Source organism: Saccopteryx bilineata, chromosome 2 (genome assembly GCF_036850765.1).
Source record: "Saccopteryx bilineata isolate mSacBil1 chromosome 2, mSacBil1_pri_phased_curated, whole genome shotgun sequence".
Taxonomy (NCBI): Eukaryota; Metazoa; Chordata; class Mammalia; order Chiroptera; family Emballonuridae; genus Saccopteryx; species Saccopteryx bilineata.
Genome location: NC_089491.1, coordinates 274,151,883 through 274,179,487, shown reverse-complemented (window position 1 = coordinate 274,179,487; position 27,605 = coordinate 274,151,883). Strand labels below are relative to the sequence as shown.

Genomic DNA, 27,605 nt, shown 5'->3' with positions numbered 1-27,605 from the left:
GGGTTGCTGCTGCCTTCCCATCCCAGAGGCGCCAACCGCCACAACTCCCCATTAATCAAGATTCAGGAAACAAATCCCTCCTCACAACAGACCATCTGCAGTTGTTAACACACCTGTGTTCAGGTCCCAGCAGCCCCGGGCGTGCTAATGGAAGCAGCAGGCTGGGGAACGAGAGGCCATGCAAACTCCGACCAGTCCAGCCTCCATGAAGCTTCACAGTCCACAGCGTGAGGCTCAGAAACTAAGGGCAGGAGAGAGGAGGTGGACTTCCCCAGCCCCTGGGTCCAGATGAAATGGGCCAACTCCAGCTACTCTCGCTTAGTCTGGGATCCCCAGAAGCAGATCTGAGACAAGAATCAGGGTGCATCTGGTGGATGTAGGCAGTGACCCCAGGAAACATCGGGCAAGGACCAGAGAGCTGAGATGGATTAAAGGGGTGTTATCAAGCCAGAACACGGCCACAGCACAGAACACTGCGAGCAACTTGGCTCCAGCCACCCTGCCGCGCAGCGCTGTGCGGGAAAAACGAGGAGTTATCCTTTCCCCAGGAGCTGGACATCTGGAATGCACTGATTCTGGGCACTCTTGTTCAGCCCTGCACACAAGCAAAGTGGCTCTGGTGGCCAGAGGAAACTCACAGATGATGGACCATCACAAGAATGGCGAGAGGCAAGGATAGGGATGGGCAGGGACAAGAATGTTTTCCACATTCACGGAATCTGCCTTGGTCTCAAGCGACTGTTTCTGCGTGATCCTGAGAGAGGAGAGGCCCTGGGATCAAGAGGAAACTACCCCATGTGTCCCTACAGTGCCCACAACCCCGCCCCTCCTGGCCTGGAAAGAGTCTGCCCTTTGTTCCCAGCAGGCACCTTTGACCCTACCCCACCTGGTCCTCCAGACCCCTCCCAAGAGTCCTACAGAGCAAAGTGATTAACATTTCAGGTTCTGGAGCCAGACCTCCTAGGTCTGAACCCCATCTCTGCCACCCCCAGGAGCTGCATGGTCTTGAGAACTCAACCTCTCTGTGCCTCAGTTTCTTCATCCATAAAGTCGGGGTGACAATCCCTCCCTTGTGGGACATTCGTGAGCGTTGGATGAGTTAATGCATGTACTGTACTTCCATACGTGACACACAGTCAGCCTGTGACAGATAATAGCGCACACTGAGTCCCCAGGCACCTGGGCCTCTCCATCGTGCCTTTCTTGTCACTGCTCTGCGCAAACCCCCTCTAAGAGACAACAGAATTCCATTTCTACCTCACATGGGTACCGCACTTAACAGTTTATGAGCCATGTGATGATCCATTATGATAACTACCGGTCCCCAAGGGCCTCCGAGGCACTGGGCACAGTCAGGCATGAAGCGTGCATCCGCTCAAATTCGAGAGAACCTTCCCTCGAGACCGTGGGCTCCGTAAGAGCCAGAACCTTGTTGGAACAATTCTCTGGTGCTGGCGTGGGGCTGGCTGAATGAATACATGGAGGAACAGACTGATCCCATAAACCCTGAAGGGTAGATCTTATTCCCATTTTACAGATGGGAAAACAGGCTTGGCCTTCCCAATCCCCACTACCAGGTTAGGGAGCACATTTACTAAGTACATAAACTGAGCCAATTTGCAGACCTTTTCCGTGCCTCAGTTTCCTCTCGTTTGCAGAAGGGGACAGACAACTGTACTTTCCTCAGAAGGCTGTTAGGAAAATAAAATGTTTGCATGTGTGTGAGGAGCCAAGAGCACAGAGCAAGCACTTGAGAAATGTCAGCTAATATCATCAGACACCCACTAAACGTGAAGTGGGCGAGTCGCTGGCCCGAGGCAGAACTGGGTCTGAAAGACACATGCCACTTCCTGGGTCTGGGCTCCTCATCTGGTCGACACAGCTACAGCTCTTTGGGATGCCGTCACGGGCACCTGACACCCTCGACTGGGAGCAAGCTACTAAATGGCTGGGGAGTTATCTCTTTCTGCTGCATTAAAAGAAAAACCAAATGGGAAGCTTTGAACTTGCACACAAATGTACAGACACAAGGACATTCGCCGCTGCATTAAAAGGCACAGACCGGAAAAAGCCCAGGGTCCATCACAAGGTAAAATGCGATTTGGGGGCTGAGAGCAAGCTAAGAGCAGAAATATTATACCAGAAACCTAGACTGGGTGTCTGTTTTCTCCTCTTGGATGGGGATTTGGCTATACTAACCATCAGTTAGGTTTAAAACCAGTATTTTTTAGTCATTCTCCAGGGGAATGGGCGGGAGTACATTTTGCTATTACATAAGCTAGCTGCTTGCCAATTCATGTGCCACTTGTGCTGGACTACATTTCCCAGCCTCCCTTGCAGATTGGAGTAGCCATGTGACTGAATCCCAGCCAATGGAATGTGAACAGAAGGCAAGTGCCCTAATCCCAGGCCTGGCTCATAAAAACTCCCACGTGATCCTCACATGGCTCTCTCTTCCCTGGTGCAGACTCAGCACAAGGTCGGAGGTCCCGGGGCATAAATGAGCCACAGAGGGGATAATCCTGGGGTACCCTGACTCACCTGCACCTGCTTCGCACCCTGACTGAGCTGTTCCATGGGAAAGAAAGAAACTTCTGTTGGACTAAACTGCGGAGATGTGGGGGTTATTTGTTATAGCAGTCAGTCAGCCCTAATACAATAAATTCTTCCAGAAACATGACAGAGAACCAAAATAGGGAAAAGGCACAGCACAGGCAGATGGCTCTGGGGGGTGACCTAGGGGGTCAGGGACGGGAAGAAGAACCTACTTTTAGGCAAATACCTCTTTTATCCAGTTAGCATATTTACACCATATGCCTTCTTTTCAATACAAGAAGACAAACATTTTTAAGTGGCCAGAAGAAGCAAGGAAAGATGTGGGAGCCTTTCTAAAAGAAATCACATCAGGTATCCAGTTGGCTTTAGTCCTGGTCCTCCTCAGAGCCGGCCCTGGGAGCAGGTGTGCTCCACAGTGCTGCCCCAACACAGGCAGGGAACGGCGTCTGCCTGGGGGTCTCGGGTCCCTCAGGAAGCACAAGGGAGACAAGACAGATGCTTCTCCGTGACTCAGTGGTCGGGGAAAGGCACGTCTCCTGGGCAACCGTCATCCAGAAATATCCTTAATGTCAGAGAAGAGCCCACTTAACACAGACACTGAAATTTCACAATTAAAAAGGAGCATGCCTTGATATTGTAATTACCAGAGTTGGTGATGAACACAGAATCAACATACAACGTAATAAACACAGTTACCATATGCCCCAGCAATTCTACTCCTAGGGATACACCCAAAAGAAGTGAGCACAGGTGTTCAAACAAAACCCTGTCCGTGAACGTTCAGAGCAGCATGAGTCATAGCAGCCAAAACGTACAACAACCCAGATGTCCCATCAACAGAGGCATGGATAAATAATACGCGGCATGGCCACACAACGGAATATCATTCAGCCCTGAAGAGAAAAGACCTACGGACACCTGCTGCTACATGGATGGACCCTGAAGACACTATGCTGAGGGAAAGAAGCCGGACACAAAAGACCAATAGTGTGGGATTCCACCTAGCAGATGTCCACAATAGGCAAATCCACAGACGGAAAGCAGATGAGTGGTTGCCGGGGGCGGGAGCGGGGGGGGGGGGGGCAGTGAGTAGAGGAGAGTGAGGAGGAACTGGTAAGGGGTAACGGTTTTATTTCAAGGTGACGATGGAAATGTTCTTGAACTACATAGCGATGATGGTCACACGACATCGCAAACAGGCTCCATGCCCCTGAGTGAATTGTACACGAACTGGTTTAAATGGTGCATATGATGTAACGTGAATTTTACCACCAAAAAGAAGAGGGGGAAAAAAGGCATGACTAGGACATTAGCTTGAAAAATGAAAAAATAAAAACTTTGCAAAGAAGACTGCTTTCTGATGTTTTTTTTTTTTAAGTGAAGTATCACTGCAATCAGAGGCCAGTCCTTTGGTGAAAGCATGAACACCACGTCGAGAGAAACCGTCTTAATTCATCTGACAAAAATCGTTAGGAGTTGGCTGCGAGGTCCTCACTCCTTATTTGACTTCCGTGACAGCAATCATACAGATGTTTTTGCTGGACTATTTCAGGGCACTAACAATTTCCCCAAGGTCACACTTAATCCGTGGGTATTTCAATCATTCTATTGTAAAGCACCCATTAAATAAGCAGTTTGGCCAATTCCCTGTTCTTCAAGTGCTAACTACTCTAACTCCGGGCATTCCTTGTTCGTTGGTCAATGGCCTTGCTGTGGTTCCAACAATTCACCGGCAACATGTTCACTGACTTCCTGAAACCCCCCACGTTTCTGGAAAGACTTGCAGTTTCACTTTACAATCTGCCCTGAATCTACAGTTCATTATAAGTTACAGAAGGAAGCCGCAGTTCCTAACCGATCCCACAGAGATGTTAGGATAATGGCATCGGTGGGATCGATGCTTCTCAAATGGGGAGGGTTCTGCCCCTTGCATGGAACACTTGTCAATGTCCAGAGACATTTCTGGTTGTCACAAAAGGGGCGGGTCTTATTCTCTCTGAGTCCTCATGTCCCAAGTACACACAGAATAAGTGCCCATTGAACAGTCGTTCAACTAGTATTGAATGAGGACCTACTACTATGTGCCAGGCACTGGTCTAGGTCCTGAGGATACATCCATGAAGTAGACAAAGGTCACTGCCCTCCCGAAGCTGACATTCTAGTGCAAAACACAAACACACCGGTAAGTATATATGCTACATCAGGAAGCTGTAAACCTATGCGGGAAATCAACGCAAGAAAAGGGAGAGTGTGTTGGGTGCTATGGTAACCAGGATGGTCAAAAACCGCCCTGCTGACATGCAGATGGCCGAGAGATGCACAAAAAGATGCTCAAGGTCACCCACCACCAGGGAAAGGCAAATTAAAACCACCATGAGCTATCACCTCACACCTGTCAGAATGGCTATCATCAATAAAGCAACAAACGACAAGTGTGGGGACAGGGTGTAGAGAAAAGTGAACACTTGTGCACTGTTGGTGGGAATGCAGATTGGTACAGCCGCGGTGAAAGATAGGCTGTTGGATTTTTACACTGAGTGAGCCTAGAGCCATGGGGGGGGGCTAGCAGCAGAGAAGGGACCACAAATGGCTTTATTATTTTCAAACTCTCACCGCGGCTCCAGTCTGCAAAACAGACGCAGGAGGACAAGCATCGTCAAGCGTGGAGTCAGAGAGCCCTGTGCGGAGGCTACCGCAACCTCCAGGACCTGCTTGCTGACTGTCTACACAACCAAGGAAACATCAGAGCCACCAGCCCCATGGGGCCCCCTTCACTGTCAGAGAACTCAAGCCAGGCAGCCTTGTCAGCCCAGACCTCGTGGAGGTGCCCAGAGAGAAGGGCCTGCATCACCATCTTGCCTTTCTCAAGACTGGCAGGACGCCCCGATCCAATCAGTGCTGAATACGCAGGGATCGACTCTCCACCTGTGTAAGCAATGACCCAGCCTCCATGAAATAGCCTCACCCCGTGGGGCTGCAGAAAGACTTGCAGCCAAACAAACTCCCGGAGGCCTCTTTACAGGTCTCCAGATAGTGAGGCTGGGTCACCCCTGGTCCTCAGGGAGCTGGGTTAGAGCAAGAACCACCTCAGGTCAGATGGGGGGCAGTTGAGAAAGGAGGAAGCCCATTCCCAAACCCTGATGAAACACGCCTCTATTCACCAAAATATATCTCTACGCACACCACAGGGCCGTTTGTCAAGTATGGGACTTTTCCTATTAAAAAAAAAGTGTAGAAAATAAAAATATGCCTAAGTAGTCGCTTTGAATGTGCCTCTAGAAACTCTGAGAAGATACACAAGAAACGAGCATCGCATAACAAGACAGACAGCAGAGACTGTCATGTGCTGCCCTGGTCATCCAGCAGTGTGGTCCAGACTCCAGAGCGTGTCACCCTCCATCTCCGCCACGCACCCCTGAGACGTGGCTAGGAACTTCACCATTCAGGCTACTCCTTTTTTTTCTTTTTTTTTCAAGTCCAATTTATCACAACAGTCTAGATATTGATCACTTGAGCAATGAACAGACAACCTGGAGAGTCACGACCTCTCACGACAGGTGGTTCTCATGTTTTGAATGGAGGTAAAATGCACATAATGTAAAACTAAATGTGTTAAAGCGAACAAGTTCGGTGGCATTCTAGACATTCACGCTGTGGTGTGATCACCGCCTCTGTCTGGTTCCAGAACATTCTCATCACCCTTAAAAGGAGAGCCCCCTCCCATTAAACAGTCACTCCCCACTCTGCCCTCCGCCAGCCCCTGGCTGTCTGTCTGTCTGTCTGTCTATCTGTCTCTGTGGATTTGCCTGTTCTGGACATTCCATATACAGGAAATCATACACTTATGTGGGCCTTTTGTGCCTGGCTCCTCTCACGTGGGAAATGTTTCCAAGCTTCATCCATGTAGTAGCAGGGGTTAAGACTGAACAATAAATATTTCATTGTATGAATAGCCCGCACTTTGTTTGGTCATTCATTCATCGGTAGATGGACACTTGGGTTGTCTCCACCTTGGGCCATGAAATGCTACGATGAACATTTTCACCGACAGGTTTCATTTGAGCACTTGTTTTCGATTCTTTGGGGTATAAGTTCAGTCGTGGAATTGTTGAAGATTCTAATTTTTTTTAAAAAAAGCTTCAACAAGAATTATATGCTTCCCTTCTCTCCTATCCAACCTCAAGGTTTCTCTCTAAAAAGTCGGGGAGCACACGGGGCCACTGCGCTGGACTGGGTGGGGGCGGGTGGCCCCACAGGGGCTGAAGGGAACACAGGGTTCCTTCCCTCCCACCTGGGAACACCACAGCGTGGGTGTTTGAGATTTTCTGATCTAGCGTCTGTGCTAAAAATGGAGAAGCCAGAGACAAAATGTTACGATTCTATGGAGAAAGAAAATCACTCCAAAAGCTTGTCTCCCGTAAGGAGTAAATGAAAGTGTGTGTGCAGGTGGTGGACGGGGGCCCCTTTCTCTTACTGTGCGGGAGAAGGTGGGTTGGGCGGTGACCTCTCTCAGTTTTCTTTTAAAATATTTTCAGTTAAATCATTGAAAGACATATCCATCCGTGAAAAGGTACCAGTGAGTCCACGGTAAGAATTAAGTCACCTCCCGCCCCATCCCCCGGGGCCAGCCCTCTCCCTGGTCACCCAGGAGGTGAGCCAGGCTGCCAGTGTCACAGGCACCCTCAGGAAGCTGCCCCCCACAGTCGCAAACATACACACATGTGTTCTCGTGTCCGCACGCGGGACAGCCCCCTCCACGCCTCGTTCCCCATCGCGCGTTAGCCGGGAACAGCGCATGTCACCGGCCTGCTCCTGCCTCCTTCTGTAACCACTGCAAAGTTTTCCCTTGCTTGGATCGGTCATCATTTATTTAACTAATGTCAGCTCTTCCCAAATCGCTCCTACTGTGACAATGGCTGCAGGCACTGCAGGAACACATGGACATGTACAGGCACGGAGAACGCTTTGGCGGGTAATCGCTGGGTCAAAGGCATGGCCAGTGTTAACGCTGAGAGGACGCGACCATCAATCAGCATGTTGTACAATCAAGGGACGGAGGTGGAGAGTTTGGGTATAGGAGAGGATCTGTAGACAACGTGCGTGCAGGCTTCGAACCACAGAGCTGTCCCCCCACACACACACCTGTTTTCAAGACAGGGAGGCTGAAGTTCAGAGATGTCAATGAGTGACCCCGCCACTGGGTCCCCGACCCCCAGCCTGGCTACATCGGAGTCACACTCCCCCCAGCCCGGCCCGGGCTGGCGTTCTGCCCTCCAGCCCGTGAACTCTGAGTGCCCAAATCTGTTGATTTATGGTTCTGCTTTGATACCCTATTAATCACCATAACTTTTAATTGAACTAATACAAGCATCGTATGTTCCCGATGACACAATGCGGCTGGAAACCTCTTCCAGATGAACTTCGCCGCTCAATGCAATCAGAGTGGCAAATCACATTTTAATTACAAACTGGGACGGACAGGGAGGCATCTGCACGGCTCAGCAGCTCAGGGGGACCCCGACGGCTCCGGGCTGTGAAAGGCCACAGACACAGCCAGCGACCTCAGCGTGGGCGGCGCAGGCGCAGGGACTGCGAGGACAGGAGAGGGAGGAGGGGAGAGGCGGGCAATACTTCCCACAAGTTCAGGGCCAGGGGCGACCCAGCCCCAGCCGGGCCCCTCGGTCCGGGCATCTGTGCAGCCTCAGGTTGCACCCTCATTCTGGGCCAGAGAAGGAGTCACCGCCTCTTTGCTCAGGACCTCACCAAAGGCCTGCGATGGGTGACCTTTCCCGGAACACCTTCTGGAGTCCTGTCAAACCTCCCATGCCAGCAGAGCAGAGAGAATGAGGCCGTGACAATGGAGTCATTCCGAGGTGATGAGACGTGATGGAAGCCGCAGCTCCTGTTTCTCCACAAAGACACAAAGAGGGCCACCAGGGCCGACGGTGCAGCAGGACTCTGGGGGCGGGAGGTGGCAGGCTGAAGGCTGGTGTCCCCACCCCCAGATTCACAAAGTCCCTAAAAGTGGCTACATGTGAAGATGGGGCCTTCATGGAGGTAATTAAATAAATAGGGTTTGTAATCGTGGGGCCCTGATACAGTAGGGTTAGTGAACTTACAAGGGACATGAGATCTCTTTCTGTGTCTCTCTCGCTCCCCTCCCCCCCCCCCCCCCCACAATCACACAAGGAAGAGCTAGAAGGTTGCCGTCTGCTGGCTCCTTTGTCTCAGACTTCTGGTCTCCAGGACAGTGAGAACCTAAGTGTCAGCCGCCAAACCCCGCGCCGGCGCACAGGGCACGGTCGACAGCATCCTCCAGGGAAGCCCAAGTTCAGAGGTCCAAGAAGTCAGAGGTCAGAGAGAGGTTCGTCAGAAGCGGACAAAGGAGTCTGTGGTAAGCAGAACGGTGGGCCTCCCCCAAAGGGACCTGTGAACTTGGCCAGACACGGCGAGAGGGACCCCGCAGCGGAGATTAAGTTCAGGGTCTTGAGGTGGGGAGATTGTCCTGGGTTAACCAGGTGGGCCGGGCTGATCAACAAGGGTCCTTCTAAGAGGAAAGAAGGACGGTCAGAGTCAGAGAGAAGAGATGGGAGGAGGGAAGCAGAGGTCAGGACAGAGGTTAGAGGTCAGAGAAGCTAAGCTAGGACACGCTAGGTGCTGGCTTGGAAGATGGAGGAAAAAGAGCCCCGTGCCGAGGAATGTGGGCGCCCACTGGAAACAAAGCAGGCACGGACGCAGGGGGCCTCCCCGGGGGCAGCCTGCCTGCACCCTGACTCCCTCCCCACCATCCCCGGCTCTCCTGAGCCCAGTGAGACCCACTGGGGACCCCGCACTTCCAGAACTGGAAGACAACAACCACATCACTCTAAGCCAGGGGTTCGCACTGACGAGCCATCGCGGCAACAGGAACTGGAAGACAACAACCACATCACTCTAAGCCAGGGGTTCGCACTGACGAGCCATCGCGGCAACAGGAACTGAACGCGGCAGCGGGCGCCACCTCCAGGTCCACGAGGGCCCAGGCGGGAGAGAAAATTCACTCTCCTGGATGGTGCCAATGGACAGTTTCACTGAGGACCAGGGGACGGCAAGGCCTCAGGGACCGAAAGGACAGGCGTCCTGACTGGGACAGGAGATGAGGCCTTTGGCAGGAATGCGGTTATGGAACAGGAGGGGTGGGGAGGAAGCACCTCCAGTCTCTCTCCTTCCCGGCTCTGAAATCTCCAGCCTGGGCTCCCATTGGCCAAACCCAAGTGGAAGTTGGGGGACCAAGAGGCCCAGAAGATGCTTCCCAGGCAGGGGAGACCAAGGAAGGGTCCAGAATGCACCTGGGCGGAGGGCAGCTGGAGATACCCGGCCTGTCCTCTTAAGCACAGTAAGCCTTCGTGAGCTCTCTGAAGCCTGACTCCTACCGTGGGCTCCGGTGGTTCGGGCCCAACCAGCAACCTCCGCCCCTTCTCCTGCCTAGGCCCCCATTTTCCTTTGCAGGACTCCCCTCTGCTCTCCGTCCTAGTGGTCCAGGCGGAATGAATGGTCTGACCCCTTCCCTGGCCCCAGGGGAATGCACATCATCAAAGGCAGATGAGCCTCTCCCACTTTCAGAAAGTAGACTGTAATCTGGCAGTGCCCACACCAAGAACCATTGCACATCCCCCAGAGTCGAGACCAGTGCCTGACACGGAGTAAATACTTAGGAACTTGGTGTTTGTTGAATGAATGCATGATCATACCCGTGAGCAGATACAGAGGAGACTCGCGGAACAAAGCCCGGAAAGCCACACACACAATTCTTACCCATAGTCTGCCTCCAGGGAAGGAGAAGGGAGTGGAGGGTGAGGGAACGGTTCTCATTTTCTACAGGAAGAGACTAGGCGCGAACAACGTGCCTCATTACATTTTTTTTTTTTAAAAAATAAAATCAATAGCCCTCTTACTCCACAGTGTAAAAGAGAAATGAAAACTTGCGGAGCCAAGAGGAGCCGCCACACTGAAAAGGGGCCTGTCTGAGTCACAGACAACTCTGCCAGCAGGGCCTGGGGTCCAGGCCAATGGCCAGCGGGACTTGGAAGACAAGGGACGAGTGTCTCCATGCGCCCAGGCGTAACCAGAACCAGGGGGCCGGGGCAGGAGGAGTGGGCTAGGAGGGGCACCCAAGGGGAGATGGGTGGCCGTTGCTCCTGGCCCTGTCAGTCCCTAGGACAGAAAAAAAACAGCAAAGGTCCTGTCTCCAAAGCTCCCCGGAGCAGGGAATAATAAGGAACAGAAATACGCCAGCCCCCTGTCCCCAAGACAGCGCTGTCCCAGTGACCAGGGCACTCTCTTCCCTCACCAGCACCTGCTCTTGGTGGCCTGGACAAAGGAGCCCAGCTGGCCACTGGCCTATCACCCTCGCGGACAGTCAGTCAGGAGCCCATGCCCTGCTTAGAGAGGGCTCCGCACTGGGCTGGCCAGATTCCCCTGCGACTGCGCTCACTGCCCAGCGTCCACTGGTGGACAGGTGTCCTCACACCCTCAGGCCGCCCTGTGTGCAGAGTCTCAAGTCCCCTTTCCTCTCTTTCACCACCAAGCATCTTACAACACTTACTTCTCGGGCAAAAGGCCACATGGAGCACAAACCTTTCTCCTCGGTACAGAAGCTTCCTTCCCACACCAGATTGGTTTTCCAAACTCAGCTGGCTTTGTGTAAATCGCTGACCTGCACCCCAAAGTAACTCAGACGGGGCTCCTAGGAAGGAGCTCACCACAGTGAAGGCACGAAGGAGCATGCAAGGACTGGGGACAGCAACTGGGACAGCTCCGCGCCCCGGCCCCAGACACAAACTGTAAAGCTGACTTCATCGAATGCAGAAGAAAGGCTATTTACCTCTGGGCCAGAGACAAGGGCCCTCCAGCAAGGCTCGGAAGGAGCCCCCTGCCACAGACCCTGCATGGCTGCCCACTGCTCTTAGACAAAATCCAAATTCCTTCTGCAAGCAGTGGAATATGACTCAGCCAGGGAAAGGAACGGGGCACCGACACCTGCTACAACGTGGATGAATAAACCTCGAGAACGTGACACTGAGAGAAGCCAGGCACAAAGGCCACGTCTAAAGTGATTCCATTTATGTGAAACGTCCACAGGGGGCAAGTCCATAGAGATAGAAAGTGAGATGGGGCTGGCCGGGGACTGGGGGAAGGCGGGGACCAGGGAGGGGCTGCTCAATGGGTACAGGTCTCCTTTGGGCGTGATGACCATGTTCTGGAACTAGATGGCAGTTTCACTTGTGCAACATCGTGAATGCGCTAAATGCCACTGAATCGTTCACTCTGAAAATGATTCATTTGTACGTGAATTCCACCTCACTACCTTATTTCTTTATTCCAAACTCTGACCCTTATTCCACGAGGGCTCTTCCTAACCTGAGCTCTGTCCACCTCTCTAGCTGCATTGATGTCCTCTCTCTGCCCATTCACTGCCTCTATGGCGCTGGTTACACTGGGCATCCCAGATGAACCCTCAAGGAGGTCTGACTTCCAACCCTGGCCCCGCACAAGTCACATACCCAGTTTCCCCAACTGTCAAGTGAAGGAACTGGATGAAGTGGAAGGTGCAGATTCAAGTGTCCAGAGCCATACTACCCAATACTTTAGCCATTAGCCACGTGTGGCTGTTTAAACTTCAATTTAAGTATCTGTGAATTAAGCCTGACCAGGCGGTGGCACAGTAGACAGAGCATCAGACTGGGATGCAGAGGACCCAGATTCGAAACCCCAAGGTTGCTGGCTTGAGCGCAGGCTCATCAACTTGAGTGCAGGGTTGCCAGCTTGAGTGCAGGGTCGCTGGCTTGAATCCCAAGGTCGCTGGCGTAGCCCACTCTGCTGTAGCCCCCCCCATCAAGGCACATATGAGAAAGGAATCAATGAACAACTAAGGTGCCACAAAAAGACTTGATTCTTCTCATCTCTCTCCCTTCCTGTCTGTCTGTCCCTATCTATCCCTTTCTCTGTCTCTGTCACACACAAAAAAAAAAAGAAAGAAGGAAATATCTGTGAATTAAAATGCAACAGAATCACAAATTTGGTTCCTTAGGCACCCTGGCCACATTGCAAGTGCTCAACAGTGACACGTGTCCACAGACCACCATCCTAGACAGCACAGATAAAGGACATTCCTGTCATCATAGAAATAAATGTCCACTGAGTGGCACCAGTCTGGAGGGCTTAGGCAGGCCACACAAACGAGGGGTGTGTTCTAGACCGTACAGCCCTTGACAGTGGGGCCTGCATCCCCAGCCCCTACAACAGTGCCCGGCACATAGCAGATGCTCAACTAAATGTCTGTTGAATGAATTCTAGAATGCGTCTGAAGGGGGTGGCCTCCACTCAAAGTCAGTCTCTGGCAACGTGAACCCCTGCTCCATTTCCTGCTGCTCTTCAAAGACGCCAAAAACCCAGATTTTTAATGCTAAATTTCGGATATTAGGTTAACTTTGTTACAGCACTGGACTAGCCACACGGATATGCCCCTGGGCTGTCAGTGGCCATGACACGCCGGCTTACAGCCACTGCATCAGGAGGTGTCCAAGGTCCCCTCCACACGTGCTTTAGGGGAGGGGACTTGTGGGGCCTCACACAAGGAACAAGCAGGTCCAGAGCCGTTAAAACCTCCCTTCCACTCCCCTCCCCGCAGCTTCGAGAAAAGCAGAATAGGAAGGAACCAGCTACATTCCCCCCCCCTCTTTTAAATATGTGCTCAGCACAGAAACAATGTGCCCAAGGCCCAGGCGACATTAATATTCTAATTCAAGTTTCTTACATGGAGGAAGGTATCAGCTGCAGCATCCTGGAATCCCTTTGAAAGGAGGGAAGAAGAGGAGAAGATGAATAAATAAAGATGGAAGGAAGGAAAGTGATTTTGGAGGAGGGCGACATGGGCACCTAAGCCACCACCGGGCTAAGACAAGAGGCCCTAGAGGATAGTGGCTAGTGGGCCCGGGGTGGAGGACCCATACCAGGTCTGCTGTCCAGGAGTCAGGCCAGGGACAGTGGGGACTGAGTTTAAATCATGGGCCCTCAAGGTTATTCCCTGGGGTACCTAAGACCAGTGGGGCATTATTCCAGCAGAAAGAACAAAGAGGAAAGTAGAAGGGTCCCCACAGGGACCACCACCGCCTCCCAGCTGGGGAAGGTCCAACCTCCATTCCCACCACTCACAACCTCCCGGATGCATCCAGAAGCCCCTCCCTCTGTCCCTCCTTCCTGGTCAGATGCATCAGGGCCAGAGGGCTCTGGGTGATTCACTGATGAACCTTTGCTGAGGCCCTCGCCTGCAACAATCTTGCTCCAAAGCATGCTTATGGCTCTAAAATATGTCTGTAAATTCCTGACACGTCTGTGATCCGAGAGGGAGAGTCAGGTTCCCTGCCCTTGATGACGGGCCGATCTGTCATGAATAAAATGCGGTGGGAGTGACCCTGAGTGGCTTTGAGGCTAGGCCATCGCAATGGACTGAATGCATTAATGAAAAGCGTGCTCAGGTGACTCTGCGGAGAAAACCCAGATTTTTACAGACCGGCATTCCATAGGCGAGCTTAAATCCTGCTTGTGCAATAAAATGTGAACTCTAGAACAGTTACAAAACCCTATCCACGATTAAGAAGAGGGCGGGTATCAGCAAATGTTTGCACATGACAGGATTGCACATGACATGATAGGAGGAATTCACAAAAAAATAAAGAAAAGAAAAAAAACCCTGAAATGTTAAGAGAATGAGCCAAGCGCTATCCTCTGATCTGTCCTGTCGCTGGGGACTAGTCAATTCTGTTAGAATGACCCACCTGAGGCTGTGAAATTCACACTCCGGGATTCGGGCATGCAGCTGTGTGCTGTCTCTAGGGCCAGGGCACCAACGATGTTTTCATCTTTGGCTTTCAGGGTTCCAACGACACATGCCAGGTGCAGGAGACAGATCATCCCTGAATCATTTTTGATTGGCAGGGGGGAAGGGACAAGGAAGGCCCTCTCCTACCGGTAATGACTGGCAGGTGGCGTGGGCTGCGTCTGACAGCATTCTAGGGGCTGCAAGTCAAAAAGGGCTGGGGATAAAAAATACTTACACAACCCAGCCCTTCATGAGCTTGGTCTGCAGGGAGGGGGGGGCATGCGCCCATTTTCCAGATTTCAGTCAAGAATGCCAAAAGCTTTCTTTCCAAGGAGTGGTCACTAGACGCCTTCACAGGACTTCATCAGGACTGTTCTGGCTGCAAATGACAGAAACCCACCTCCTCAAAGGGGCGTGAGGAAAAAAGTGGGTTGGGTCACGAACTGGGGAAGTTCAAGATCAAGCTTCTGCAGAAACAGCCCTCTGATAAGGGCAGCAGGAAAGTCTCCCCCACCCCAATTCCATCTCTTGGCTTTGTTTTCCCCCATGTTGCTTCATTCTCAAAAGTTCCAGAATGGTAAGTAGCTTCTAAGATGACTCCAGCAGTGCCCAGCTGGCAGCATGCACGGCTCTGCGTGGTCCTCTCCCTTTGAGTGAATTCCTTCGGATCGATATAACACCTCTCTTTGGGAGAAGGGTCACTTCCGTGACGAGGTTACAAGACATTGGCACTTAGTGGCTGCCATACAGAAAGGGCCACGGTGGCAAGGATCGGAAGCCCCGCCCCAACAAGAGCCCACAAATTCTGAGTCTTGCCAGCAGTCATGTGAGCAAAGAAGCAGGTCCTTCCTAGGGCCGGCTCTCAGAATTGACCCCAGCCCAGCAATCACCTTGCTTGCAGCCTTTTGAACAGTCTGGAAGCAGAAGCTACCCCGTGCCCAGATTCCTGACCCACAGAAAGGAGGAGACGATTACTACTGTGCTGGTTGAAGCCATTTGTTTGTGGCAATTTGTTACACAGCATTAATAACTGATACAGCCAGGCTCACATCCTACCAGCTTAGCAACTGCAACAGAAAAGGTGGGCATTCCTCCCCAGGGCTAGCAACAAAATACCCCAGAGGGGGGCTGGCCCTCATTGGCCAAGCCTGGATCATGTGCCCAAGCCTGATTCAATCCTTGGGGCCTCAAGAGATAAAATGCTCTTATTGGTCAGGCACAAGTCATGAGTCCACCCACGGAGGAGGAGGGGGGGGAGGGGAGGGGGAGGGGGAGGGGGGAGGGGGGAGGGGAAGAAAGTCAGCACTATCCCAAGACCACATGGCCTCCAAGCAGGTGAGCCGGATTCCTCAAAAGAAAATCAGGATGTTATTCTCCCAGGAAGGCAAACATGGCAGACTACCACAACCATACGGACAGGATTTGGGTCTGAAGTTACGTCACAGGAGAGATGAGCAAAGCCACCAAAATGAACACCACAGCACACAGTAGGTGCTCGATCCAACAACACTCAAGGGAGCAGAGGATTCAAGCAGCGCTGACACTGATGAAAGACCCATTGAATTCTGATGACATCCCAAGCAGTAGGAGCTTCCCACCCTCCCTACGTCCCAGAGAAGAATGCTATGGCCCAGAGAGGGCAAGGGGCTCACACAAGGTCACAGAGCAAGCAAGTGGTGGGGAGCTGAAATTCGAACCCAGGTCCTCCGCTGCCTGAGTTCATGCCTTTGATCTCAATGAAGCGCTTGAAACAGCAGGAGGGGAAGACGATGGAGGAGGAGCAAACAGTATCTCACTGAGCAGCGAGAGAGAGAAGGTCAATGAAAGTATATACTAGGAGAGCTCATATCTCACTCACACTTACTGAAAACTTTTGCATAGGAGGTCACGGAAGAAGAGGAGTCAGGGAACCCTGAAGGCTGGGAGAGGCTGAGACAGGGATAACAACCCTCGTCTCCCTCAGACTATCCCTCTCTTGCCACCCTGACTGAGAAGCAGCACACACCTGCCCTGACACACAAATGATCGGGGATGACAGGGAAATTGCTCAGGTAGGTAGCGGAGGCTCCTTCCGAGCCCGCCTAAGGGAGGCTGGTGAGGCCTCCTCCCCAGCACTTTGCCTCCTGAAATAGGCAGAGCCTCTTAACAGCTCAGCCCATAAATTTAGGAGAAAACCACTTAAACAGCGGTGGGTGGGTGGGGGGGTGGATAGGGGCGGGGGTGGACGGATTAAAATAACGTAAGAGAAGGAGGGTAGAGAGCAGCCCTATTTGTTAAGGCTTTAGGGAAAGTGACTTTGGGTCCGTATCCTGACTAAACACACCATCCAACAGTGCAGCAGGCTACCATAAGAGGAGGTGAGCCTCCCATCATTTGAGATGAACCAACCACACACAAAAAAACTCATTTTCTTGGCTTTACTAAAACAACAGTGGGATTCTTGCTGGCCACAATTAGGAAAGACACCTTTGATTTCTGTTGGTCAGAGGAAAGTCTGGAATTGACCTGGCCATCGAGTGGAGAAACCCTGTCTGATAATCAGGTGAACACATGGGGGGAAGAGAACCAAGAGACAAAGTGAAAGAGCAGAGGCTCTCATTGGGAGGGTATTCAGTCCCTGGATCTAGCCATGCCTGAAGCTGTTCCCTCCTTAAATTTCCCACCTCCAAGAACCAGTGAATTCCCCATTTTGCCCCTTGCAACTAGGAGACTCTCCAGATTAATACAGCAACATACCCTTGCAATATAGTACATCATCTCCACGAGTGCACCCAGAATCTTAGGGCTGAAAACAGGCCAGGATGCCACACATAAAATAGAGAGGGCTATGTTCATCTTTAAAACAACTCAACTGGGGGGGGGGGAGCACCAGCTCATAAAAGAGGCCCATTGATTAGAGTCATTCTGAGTGTGAAATAACTCACCAGTGGGTGCCTTTAATTCTAGTTCCCTCCAACAGCATGCCTACAAGGGGTCTTCTGAGCTGTGAGCCATCATTGAGCTTTGCCTGCAGCATGCAAAAAATATCACACACACACACACATACACACACGTGTGCTACTATTTTTAAAACATTACATAAATGCTACAGTAATTACCAAAACCCACTCGTTCAAAAGCGTTACAGAATTGATGGCAACTTTCAATCAATTTTTTTTCTTCTTGGACCAAGACCGACCAGACCCACAATTCTTCTCATTCAGACAGGCCAGGTAATATTTTCGACATTAAAACAGGGTTCTTGTTCTTGACCACAGAGTGCTGGAAACACACAATAACAGAGCATTCTGTTTGCCTGTTTAAGTCAAACCTCTTTAAAAGGGCCAGAGGGTAAGTCTTTTCTTTAGGCTTTGCTGGCTGTAGGATCTCTGTCACAACTACTCACCTCTGTCATTGTTGTGAGAAAACAGCCACAGACAGTATGCAAACAAATAGGTGTAGTTGTGTTGCAATAAAACTTTATTTATGGCCCTGGCCGGTTGGCTCAGCGGTAGAGCGTCGGTCTGGCGTGCGGGGGACCCGGGTTCGATTCCCGGCCAGGGCACATAGGAGAAGCGCCCATTTGCTTCTCCACCCCCGCAGCCAAGGCTCCATTGGAGCAAAGATGGCCAGGGCGCTGGGGATGGCTCCTTGGCCTCTGCCTCAGGCGCTAGAGTGGCTCTGGTCGAGGCAAAGTGACGCCCCGGAGGGGCAGAGCATCGCCCCTGGTGGGCGTGCCGGGTGGATCCCGGTCGGGCGCATGCGGGAGTCTGTCTGACTGTCTCTCCCCGTTTCCAGTTTCAGAAAAATACCAAAAAAAACACAAACAAACAAAAAAAAACTTTATTTACACCAATAAGTCAAGGGCTAGATTTGGTCCAAGGGCTGTAGTTTGGAGATACCTGGTTTAAGACGTACAGAAAATAACAAGCGACGTGTCTGGAGCCCAGGCCAGCACAGGGTCAGATGGAGTTTGCACATCTCTATAATGTTGTGAAAGGAGATGGAGAAAATTGAATCTGATGGAGAGAACTTTTCACCTCCCCATCAACCAAATAAAGCAAGGACACCTGTACTGGCAAACAAACAATAAACTTTGCCAGAAAAATCCCATCGTGAACACACACACACACAAAAAAAAGATTTTCCCTTTGAATATTAGAAATTCAAAATTTCTTCGAATTTTTTTTGAATTGAGTATTTTCCCAGCAGGAAAAATGAAAACCGGTTCAAATCCAACCTCCACCCACTGAGCTTCCAGAAGCAAATAGCGTCACGGGGGAAGATCACAGAAAAGGTGAACCCCAAATCCCGAATGTAAGTTTGTTCATTTTATCACTGACAAATAGTGATTTGGCCCCAATTCTAAGGACAGTGACAGGCAGGGACAGGCATACAGTTGGCACCTAGTAAGTACTGACTGAACGAATCCACTGATTGGTGGATCCTGCAGATCAACTTGCAAACTGCATCCTGGATCTCAGCACTTCTCATCTCCCCACCTGGCAGCACGGCAGTCTGAACCACCGTCGTCACTCCCTGGACGACTGCATTAGCCCCTCCTGGGTCTTCCTGCTTCTGTTCCAGTCAGTCAGAATAAGAGCCACAGTCCTTACCAGGTTCTGGCCCCTATCACCTACTCTACTGTGCCTCCACTCACTCAGCCCAGCCTCACTGGCTTCCTTTCTGTCCTTGAACCTGCCACACACATTCTACCACAGGGCCTTTGCACTGGCTATTCCCTCTGCTTTGGAATACTCATCCCCAGAGAGAGCCACCTGGCTCACTCCCTGACCCTTCCTTAGGTCTTTGCTCAAATGTCACCTTCGTGATCCTCCTCCTTAAAATGGCAAAACATCCCTCCCCAGCACTACCCCCTCTCAGCCCCCACTTCCTGCTTGAGGGTTTCCCGCAGCACTTACTAGCACTCAATAAACTTTTTAGTTATTGATTGAGTTTAGTGTCTGTCTCTCGCCACCTTCACGCGAACCCATGAGGACAGGGACTTTTGCCTGTGTTGTGCCTGCTCTGTCACCGGCTCTGAAAACAGTGCCTGTCGCAGCGTAGGCACACAGGAAGATGTCAGAAAGAACAGAAGCAGACATGAAATGATGAAGGGGGCTGAGGCAAGGGTTCAAGAAAGATCGCGGAGGGGGGGCCTCAGGGCCTGTTTTACAGGTGGGGAAACTGAGTCCCAGAGAGAGAGCAAGGAGCTAGACCAGCGCTCCCAGGTCTCCCAATCTAGAGAAACCAGAAACCTAGACACAGACATCCCTCCTCTTTAAATGCCCACTGCTAACAAGAGCCACCCGCGGGCCAGATGTGGCCCAAGGGCAGCCAGCCGCCCTCCACTGGTCTGGAACCGTTCCAACCCCCTAGAAGCAACTTTTTTGGCAAAACGACATTTTCCATCTACATCATACCTCCCCCCCCACCCCACTCCCTCTGCCTAATCATACCGCTGGGAGCAGACTCTAGGGGTACAGGGACCTCTCCAACAAACCAAACCGCCCCCTCCAGCCTCAGTCCTCTACGCAGGCGCCCCTGGGGTCCCCACAAACCTGGCCCCGCAGCTCGCCTCGGAGAGCCAGCAGCCGGAGGCAGCAGATGTCACAACCACAGAAGGGAAAAATACCAAGGCTAGGATATAAATACGACGACAGCATTCAACACGGAGGGAACCGGGCAGACAAAGGCAGCGGCGGACGGATACCCAGATGCCGAGAGAATCGGGAGACCAGGCACAGCCCACCACCCCTCCAGAGCTCTGGAAGGAAGGCCGGGACCCCAGGGCCCGCCCACGGAGTCAGCTCCAAGCGCTGGCTGCGGCCACAGCGATATTTTTATGTGTCCATTTGCCCCGACACACGAAGAGCCCCGGTGGGAGGCGTTCAGAGCACAAGGCAGATACCAGAGGTGCGTTCTTTACTGAGTCCCCCTTCCTAGGCACCAACTCCGGGACCCTGAAGCACAGCCACGACGGGTGAGGACCCCCAAAGGGTTAATTTGGGTTAATACCCGCAAAAACAGCCGGCTCAGAAAGCGCCAGGCGATTCCAGACACTCCATCACCCTCAGTAATAAAATACAGCAAATCAAATTGGACTTTATTGATTTTTTATGTAACAATTTTGGGGCCGAAGCGTCAGGCGAGGGTATTGATTAGGTAAGGAGTCAGGTGTCGGGGAGGGATTTGGGGGTGGGTGGGTGGGTGAGAGAAGTCATTGAAATTCAACTCCAAAGGACTGGGGGCTTCTTTCTCTCCTGCCCTGGCAGACCCTGGGCACCAGGGATCCACCCTGCACTAAGTAGGAAGACACAAACCAAGCACCTGGATGGAGAATAAAAGTGACAAGTGACCTGGCTTTATTTCCCCGTGGCCCCTATCACCACCTGATAATGACAACTTCTCAGAATGGGGAAATATTTCTTGGGTTTCCAGTGGGGACTAAGCCAGGTCCCCAGTGCTTAGTACTGATTAGTGTGTCTGTTCAATGAGTGAGTGAGTGAGTGAATGAATTAATGAATGGGTTGGCATTTCTTGAGCACATGCTATGTGCCAGGCACTGTGCAGAGAATTTTGGCAAGAATGTGCATTCCTCCTGCTCGGAACATGCTTCTCCATGTTGGAGCTTTCTGATCATTTAAGTGTCAGGCATGACCACTGATTGCCACCTTCTCCAAGAAGTCTTCCTGGATCACCTAATCACTACCCATCACATCGCCTTATATTGAATATGAGGAGCATAAGTTACTGCCAGGGACATCCCTGTGTTTATATACGTTGGCTTCTTGTCTCTCTGTCACACTGAATCTGCCCAAGAATGCAAGCCCCTGAGATCACAGGCACCTAAGCCTGAGTGTGGGGTTAATGTTAGAGAGGCCAAAATGCCCCAAATGGGCTTCTCAAAAAAGATCCAACTCTGCTCTTGACTCGAGACACATCCCTGAACTCCCTTGGCCCAAATTAGTCTCCAAGTCCAATAAGTTGCCCACAAATCTCGGCACTTAGAAACAAGAAGAAAGCAGTTGGGGTCGCTGGCACACGATGGGTGCTCCAGGCCGTGCCCGCCCCTCTGTGGCCATGTGAGCTTGCTGACCTTGCACAAGTCACGGCACTTCTCTGGGCTTGTTTCTTCATCTTCCAAATGGGGCAAATGCAAGTCTTGACCCCACTGGGGCTATGGAGGACTCAACGGAGTGAAATTTTGGTGGGAAGGGAGTAGACCACCCAGCTAGGTCTAGATCGGTGCTGGGCTACGGCAGGTTATGTTGTTTTCTCTGATTCTGGGGTGACTGGGAATGCAAGAACCAGGCAGGAAGCCAAAGGGAACGGGGTGAGGGGAGTCTGTCTGCCCAAGTCTTGCCCTTTGATGGAAACATCTACTCCCTCAGGGGCACAGAATTTTTTTTTTTTTTTTTTGTATTTTTCTGAAGCTGGAAACAGGGAGAGACAGTCAGACAGACTCCCGCATGCGCCCGACCGGGATCCACCCGGCATGCCCACCAGAGGCAACCCTCTGCCCACCAGGGGGCGATGCTCTGCCCCTCCGGGGCATCGCTCTGCCGCAACCAGAGCCACTCTAGCGCCTGGGGCAGAGGCCAAGGAGCCATCCCCAGCACCCAGGCCATCTTTGCTCCAATGGAGCCTTGGCTGCGGGAGGGGAAGAGAGAGACAGAGAGGAAGGAGGGGGTGGGGGTGGAGAAGCAAATGGGCCCTTCTCCTATGTGCCCTGGCCGGGAATCGAACCTGGGTCCCCCGCACTCCAGGCCGACGCTCTACCGCTGAGCCAACCAGCCAGGGCCCAGGGGCACAGAATTTAAAGTATCCCTAGTTACCTCCAAAGTTAACTTTAATATGACTTCTATGGCTCTAGTCCTTAGTTTGCATAAATATATGTACAGTTGCAGAGAGAGCGAGAAAAAGAAAGGAAGTGATGAACCAACTTCAGCAAAGGCTGGCACAGGGATAGGACTCAATCACCCAGGACCTTAGAATACACGGCCCGTGCACTCCATTCTGTGTGCAGACCAGTGCCCGGGCTGGAATCCGGACACAGCGCGAGCTCAGGCAAGTTCTGTGGCATCTCTGGACCTCAACAGCCTCACCGGTGAACTGTGACAAGAGAGGCCGTCCACCTGCCAGAGGTGAGGGCTCCACGGTGCTCATGGGATGGTGCCCGCAACACCGGGAGCAACTTCAGAAGCCCCAGCGTCCACCATCACCCCCCATCAACATCATCATCCTCATTGTGACCATTTGCCACCTGTCTTCCTAAGTAGCCATCATTCTTGTGACCTTCGGCTGCCTAAATGGAAACCTGGTCCCCTGAAGGACCATCCGGTGGACCTCCTTTCCCAGAAAGGGTCCCCTGTGTAGGGTAAGCCAGTCTTGGGGAAGGAATTTTTTCAAAAAAAGAGAGACTGTTTGTGAGCCACGAGCCCTAAACTGATACCAGCTCACTGTGAGACCCTGAGCAAGTCACTGCCCGTGCCCAAGTCGCCTTTGTCCCTTGTGTGGAGGGGCTGATGGAGGACATCAGCCTTGCTCTAAGTCACGTCCTTGCTCTAGAAGTCCACTTAATCACTCTGGGGAAGAGCTGGTGGCATCACTGCCTAGGGTGCCAGGGTGTCTCCTCACAGTGAGGGGGCCCGATGAATTTGCTGAATCCCATAGCGTCAAAGGGAAACGGAACCTTTCCATCCTTCAATTCTAGATCCAGCACAGAAGAAAGGAACCATCCAACCGCATACAACGTGGGGGCAGGGCGAAGGGGCTTATCCAAGAACGAGGTCCCTGGAAGGGCTTTGCTGGCCCAAAGACCGCTCGCCCAGACTTCACACCCACTAGTGAAGAGTTTCTTTGGCTCCCCGGGATCAATGCCATGCGCATTGTTGGCCACAAGCTCCGGCAGAAGTCCCACGCCCCCCAAGTTCCCTGCATCCCATGTGGAGGGGGGATGGGGGGGCTGAAATGATTTACTCTGGGAACTTCCACTGGCCCACCATTAAATCACTGGGAGGGAGGGGGGAGGTGACAGCATTTGCATGTCACTGCCTGCCACCTCCCAATGCCACCTCTCTGAACAGCAGCACCACACACGGGCAGCCCCTCATCACTATTGTGATGAGAATGGAATATACCCCATGCCAATGTGCCAGGCAGGACTGACAGTGTCTCTGCCTCGATGCGCCCCCCCCCAGCAGGCTCAGCCACTCACAAGGCCCCTCTGTCAAAGGCTCTCCACCCACCCTGATTTTATGGACCCCCGAGCAGAATGGGTCAATGGTACTAGGCGCGTTCATTTCCTCCAGCCCGGACTGTAACAGCTCCCCTCATCTGCAAAGCCATAGCATGCACAGAAGTGCTTGCTTGGATAATGGGGGCCCCCTAGTCGCTAAGCTGGGGGATTTGCGCTGACTCTTACCCAGCACAGTTCCATATGTTTAAGCGCTTGCAAAGCTGAAAGAAGTACACCCACCACACTTTGCCATGGCAGCTACCCACGCAGGAGGGGGGAGGGGCACAGGCAGCCAGGCTCCCAGTGTGACAGCAGAGCGTGAGTCCTTCCCTGCCTCTGATCCCGTCCAGCCCTCTGTCAGAGCCGTGGCCAACGTGGTCAGCAGAATCTGGCCGAAATTATCCCCCAAATCCCACCAGCTCTGAAGGAGGTTCTGGTTCATTTCCTGCAAACCCTTCAACCATCGGTAGGCAGCTAAGTATCTTTCAGGAATTTCAACCTTATTTTTTTGTTTTTATTTGGTTTGGTTTGGTTTTTTCCCCCTAGCTCTCCTAACTGGTGCTAAATATAGAGTTATCAAACTGTCTCTCTTTACGGCCCTGGTGGGGACCAGGGGAAGACAGACATGTGCTTCCCAAGTCCTGGCAATGGCACCGGGACCCTGACCACAAGCAGCCCAGCAGGGTGGCACGGCCAGGAGCAGGGCAGGCAGCAGACTTCAGGGATGGCACACCTTCCCTCCCAGGACCCAGGCCTCCCAGGGCCAGGCACAAGCTCCCTCCCAGGGCTAGGGGAGGAGGCAGAGGGGGAGGTGTGGGTTGCACCGTGTTCTCTCACAAAGCATTAAGCAGGCGGCTTCTCTAAGACGTTTCCAACATTGGCTTATGATCAGCACATCCAGGCAAACAGCTGACCCCGTGGAGAAACAAAATAGACACAAAACTGCAATTTTCAAGTCCGAAGGACTGTGCCTTTTTTTTTTTAAAACAGCTCCCAGGGCTTCAGCTAAAAGGAAACCACCCGGATCCCAGCAACAGCCTCTCTTCTGTACCAGAGAGAGAAGCTGAAAGGAAAACGGTTATGCGAGCTCTTCTTAGCTGAGCAGATTGAAGATTCAGCCGCACGCTCAGCCCGACACTGCTCTCCAGACTGAGCCAAAGCGGAATGCCGCCGGATATCTCTGGCAGAAGGTTCTCTCTGAACCCGGAGGTTTATTAAATATTTTGGGTCACCTGAGGGCATCTCAAAGGAAGATAAATTCTTACTTTTTTCATACAAATACATCGCACATTAAGTTGGCATTTGAGGTTTGCTCCTAACTACAACCTTCTCAGACAGTGAAAGCTGAAAAGTTAAAGTTATATTTTTTTTCCGACTGCATTCTGAGCGTCTGTGTGGTTTGTGTGTTAAGAAAGGGAGAAGACAATTTTCTAAAGCCTGCTTATAATTCACAAGTCCTGATTTTTAAAAGTAGGGAAAACTGAGCTCTCCAAAGGCACATGGACCTCGCTGGCCACCGCTCCGGGTTCACAGGGGTCTTTAGGGTTTTCTCCACTGCTTGCGGTGGGGGGAGGGGAGGAACTGGCATTTTAGGATAAGCTGCCTCTAGAACCAACACGTAACCGCACCAAACACGTAGAAAGCTTCCCAAACTCCAGCGGAGACAGAAAACACCTGACCATTTTTGCTTTGCCCACTCACTAGGTTTTCCGACAGCTACGCGGGTGCCAGCAGGAAGCCAGCTCCCTGGTGCCCAAGGCAATGGCTCTGGGCATCATCACGTTCCAAGCGGCCCTGCACGCCCCGGGCTGCCTAGCCACCTTCGGGTCAGGGCACTGGAGCAGCCCGGTTTCCAGGAGGCGAGCAGCAAGCTGGCCTCTGCCCTGGGGAGGCCATTTGGGGAGGAGACCCTGGGGGGGGGGCGATAAAAGCAGGAGGGTGCTACCCGGTTTGGGGAGAAACTGGGGACGTGCCAGCTGCGCCGACAGAGGCGACCTGAAGTGTGGGGCCCGCAGGTGTCCTGGGAACTCATGGCCCTGCGTCCACGGCATCAGCAAACCAAGAAGGGAGGGTGGGGGAGGCACCGACGCCCTGCCACAGCAAAACCCCGCGAGAACCAGGACCTGGGGGCATGACGCCCCAGGCGGGGCGGGGAGGGGGCTCGATTCCCGGAGGCGCGCCCGCACTCGCTGCGAGACGCTCGGCGCTCCGAAAGGAACCGCAGGGAAGCTGAGGGTTGGGAGAGGAAGGCAGGCGGGTTTGCGCTGGGTAAAGGGGTACGTGCTGGGGACCCCTGGGTTTCTAGGGTCTCCTCAGATGTCTCCAAGTCCGGGAGAGGGAAGCTGCCGGGGACTTGAGAAGGAGGTGGCCGCCCCGTGCGGGAGCCAACTTTGTGCGCGGCGGCCGGGGTCAGGGATAGGGTCCCGAGGACGCGTTACCTGGGCACCGGAGCGCAGTCAGCGCCAGCAGGAGCCCGAGCGGCGGCGCCCGGCCCGGGGGCGGCATGGTCCTCAGCGCGCGGTGGGCGCGGCGCGGGACTGCTCCTGTCGCGCGCCCGGCCCGCCCGGCCCGGCCCGGCCCGCGGCTCCCGGGAGCAGCCCGGGCGGCTAGGGTCGGGCTGCGGGCATGGCTCGCTCCCCGGGCGCCGCTCTTCCCCGAACGCAGGCGGCGGGCGCGGGCGGCGCTTCCTGGGCTGCGCCCGTGCGCGCTCTCCGGAGCTCGGCGCGGAGGGGAGCGGGGGCCTGAGCTCAGCGCCCTGCGCCCTCGCAAGCGGCCCTGCACTTGGCCCGAGTTGCGCGGCCCCCGCCGCCGCCACCACCACCGCCACCACCGCCGCCGCCGCCGCCGCCGCCGCCGCAGCTCCTGCGCCCCAGCGCCCGTCCCATCGCGGTCTCGCCGCCGCCGCCGCCGCCGCCGCCGCCGCCTCTGCCCGCGCCAGCTGCCGGCCGCCCCCCGAGCCAGCGAGAGAGTGAGAGAGCAAGCGAGTGCGGGGAGGAGGAGGGAGGGGCGGGGAAGGAGCGGCGGCAAGGCCGGGGGAGTGGCCGCCGCCGGAGACGGGGCAGCAGGCGGCCGCCCGGTGATAGGCGGCGGGACTTGCCACTCCCTGGCGGTCCCGGGGGAGGGCGTTTGGCCGCAGAGGCCTCGGAAGACCCGCGGGGGTGGTCAGGGACGGGGGGAGACGGGGACCCCCGGCCGGTGGCTTGCGGGGCAAAATGCAGATAGATCGGGGCGTTCTCGGGCGTCGTGGTAGGAGTTCCCAAGGTCAGGGGCTGAGGCAGACAGGGGAGGGTTCTTGGAATGGGGCGGCGACGTCTTGAAGGGAGGTGTTTGCAGGGGACAGGGGCTGCGAGACTAAGCTCGACAAGAGGTCCCGGGATAGATTTGGCACAGCTTGGGGTGCCTTGGGGGGAAGGGGAAGGCAATGGTGGCCTCCGGAAGTCGGGGGTACCTGAGGAGTTTCCACAGGGCACTGGGGCAAGGCGCGGTCAGGGGCCCTGAAACAGACTGAGGGTGTCTTGGGGCTGTATCCCCAGATGAGAAGCAGGGACCCCCGGAGGACCTTATTTACAAGAGCCACTGGACGCGCCTTCCCGCTTACGCAGGCAGGAAAAGCACTGAGGCTCAGGGGGGCGATGGCCAGAGCCAGTCAGTGACCGCGGTGGAGGGTGGGGATAGGATAAAAGAGGCAGAGAGGACTGGGTGGTCACATTCTTCCAGACAGGAGCAGGGCCTCAGGGCGTCACAGTAGCTATTACACAGAAATCCTAGATCTTTCTGGGCGCCCCCTCCCCCAACCAGGGCAAGGGAACCTGGGCATGGCAAAATGGATGGACCATGCTGGGCACACCTGGGAACATCGCCAGCAATCCTCAGATGCCTTGAAAGTTGCCACGCAGCTAAAAAAGCAGAGGGCCTGGTGGGGACATGGGGGGTAACCTGGGTTGCAGTCTTTGCACTGTCCCAACCCCC

The 27,605-nt window shown here is 53.5% G+C and overlaps 1 protein-coding gene across 2 annotated transcripts in view; it reads right to left on the bottom strand.

Moving 5' to 3' along the window:
- TMEM132B (transmembrane protein 132B) overlaps positions 1-26,468 on the bottom strand; it is a 608,028-nt gene extending 581,560 nt beyond the window's left edge. For both annotated transcript variants that reach the window (XR_010729317.1, XM_066260825.1), the window contains exon 1: positions 26,075-26,468. Coding sequence is in view for 1 of the 2 variants with exons in the window: in XM_066260825.1 (XP_066116922.1) it covers positions 26,075-26,141 (67 nt within the window). In the remaining variant the exon portion in view is untranslated. The remainder of the gene's footprint in view (positions 1-26,074) is intronic.
- Positions 26,469-27,605: the final 1,137 nt, after the last annotated feature.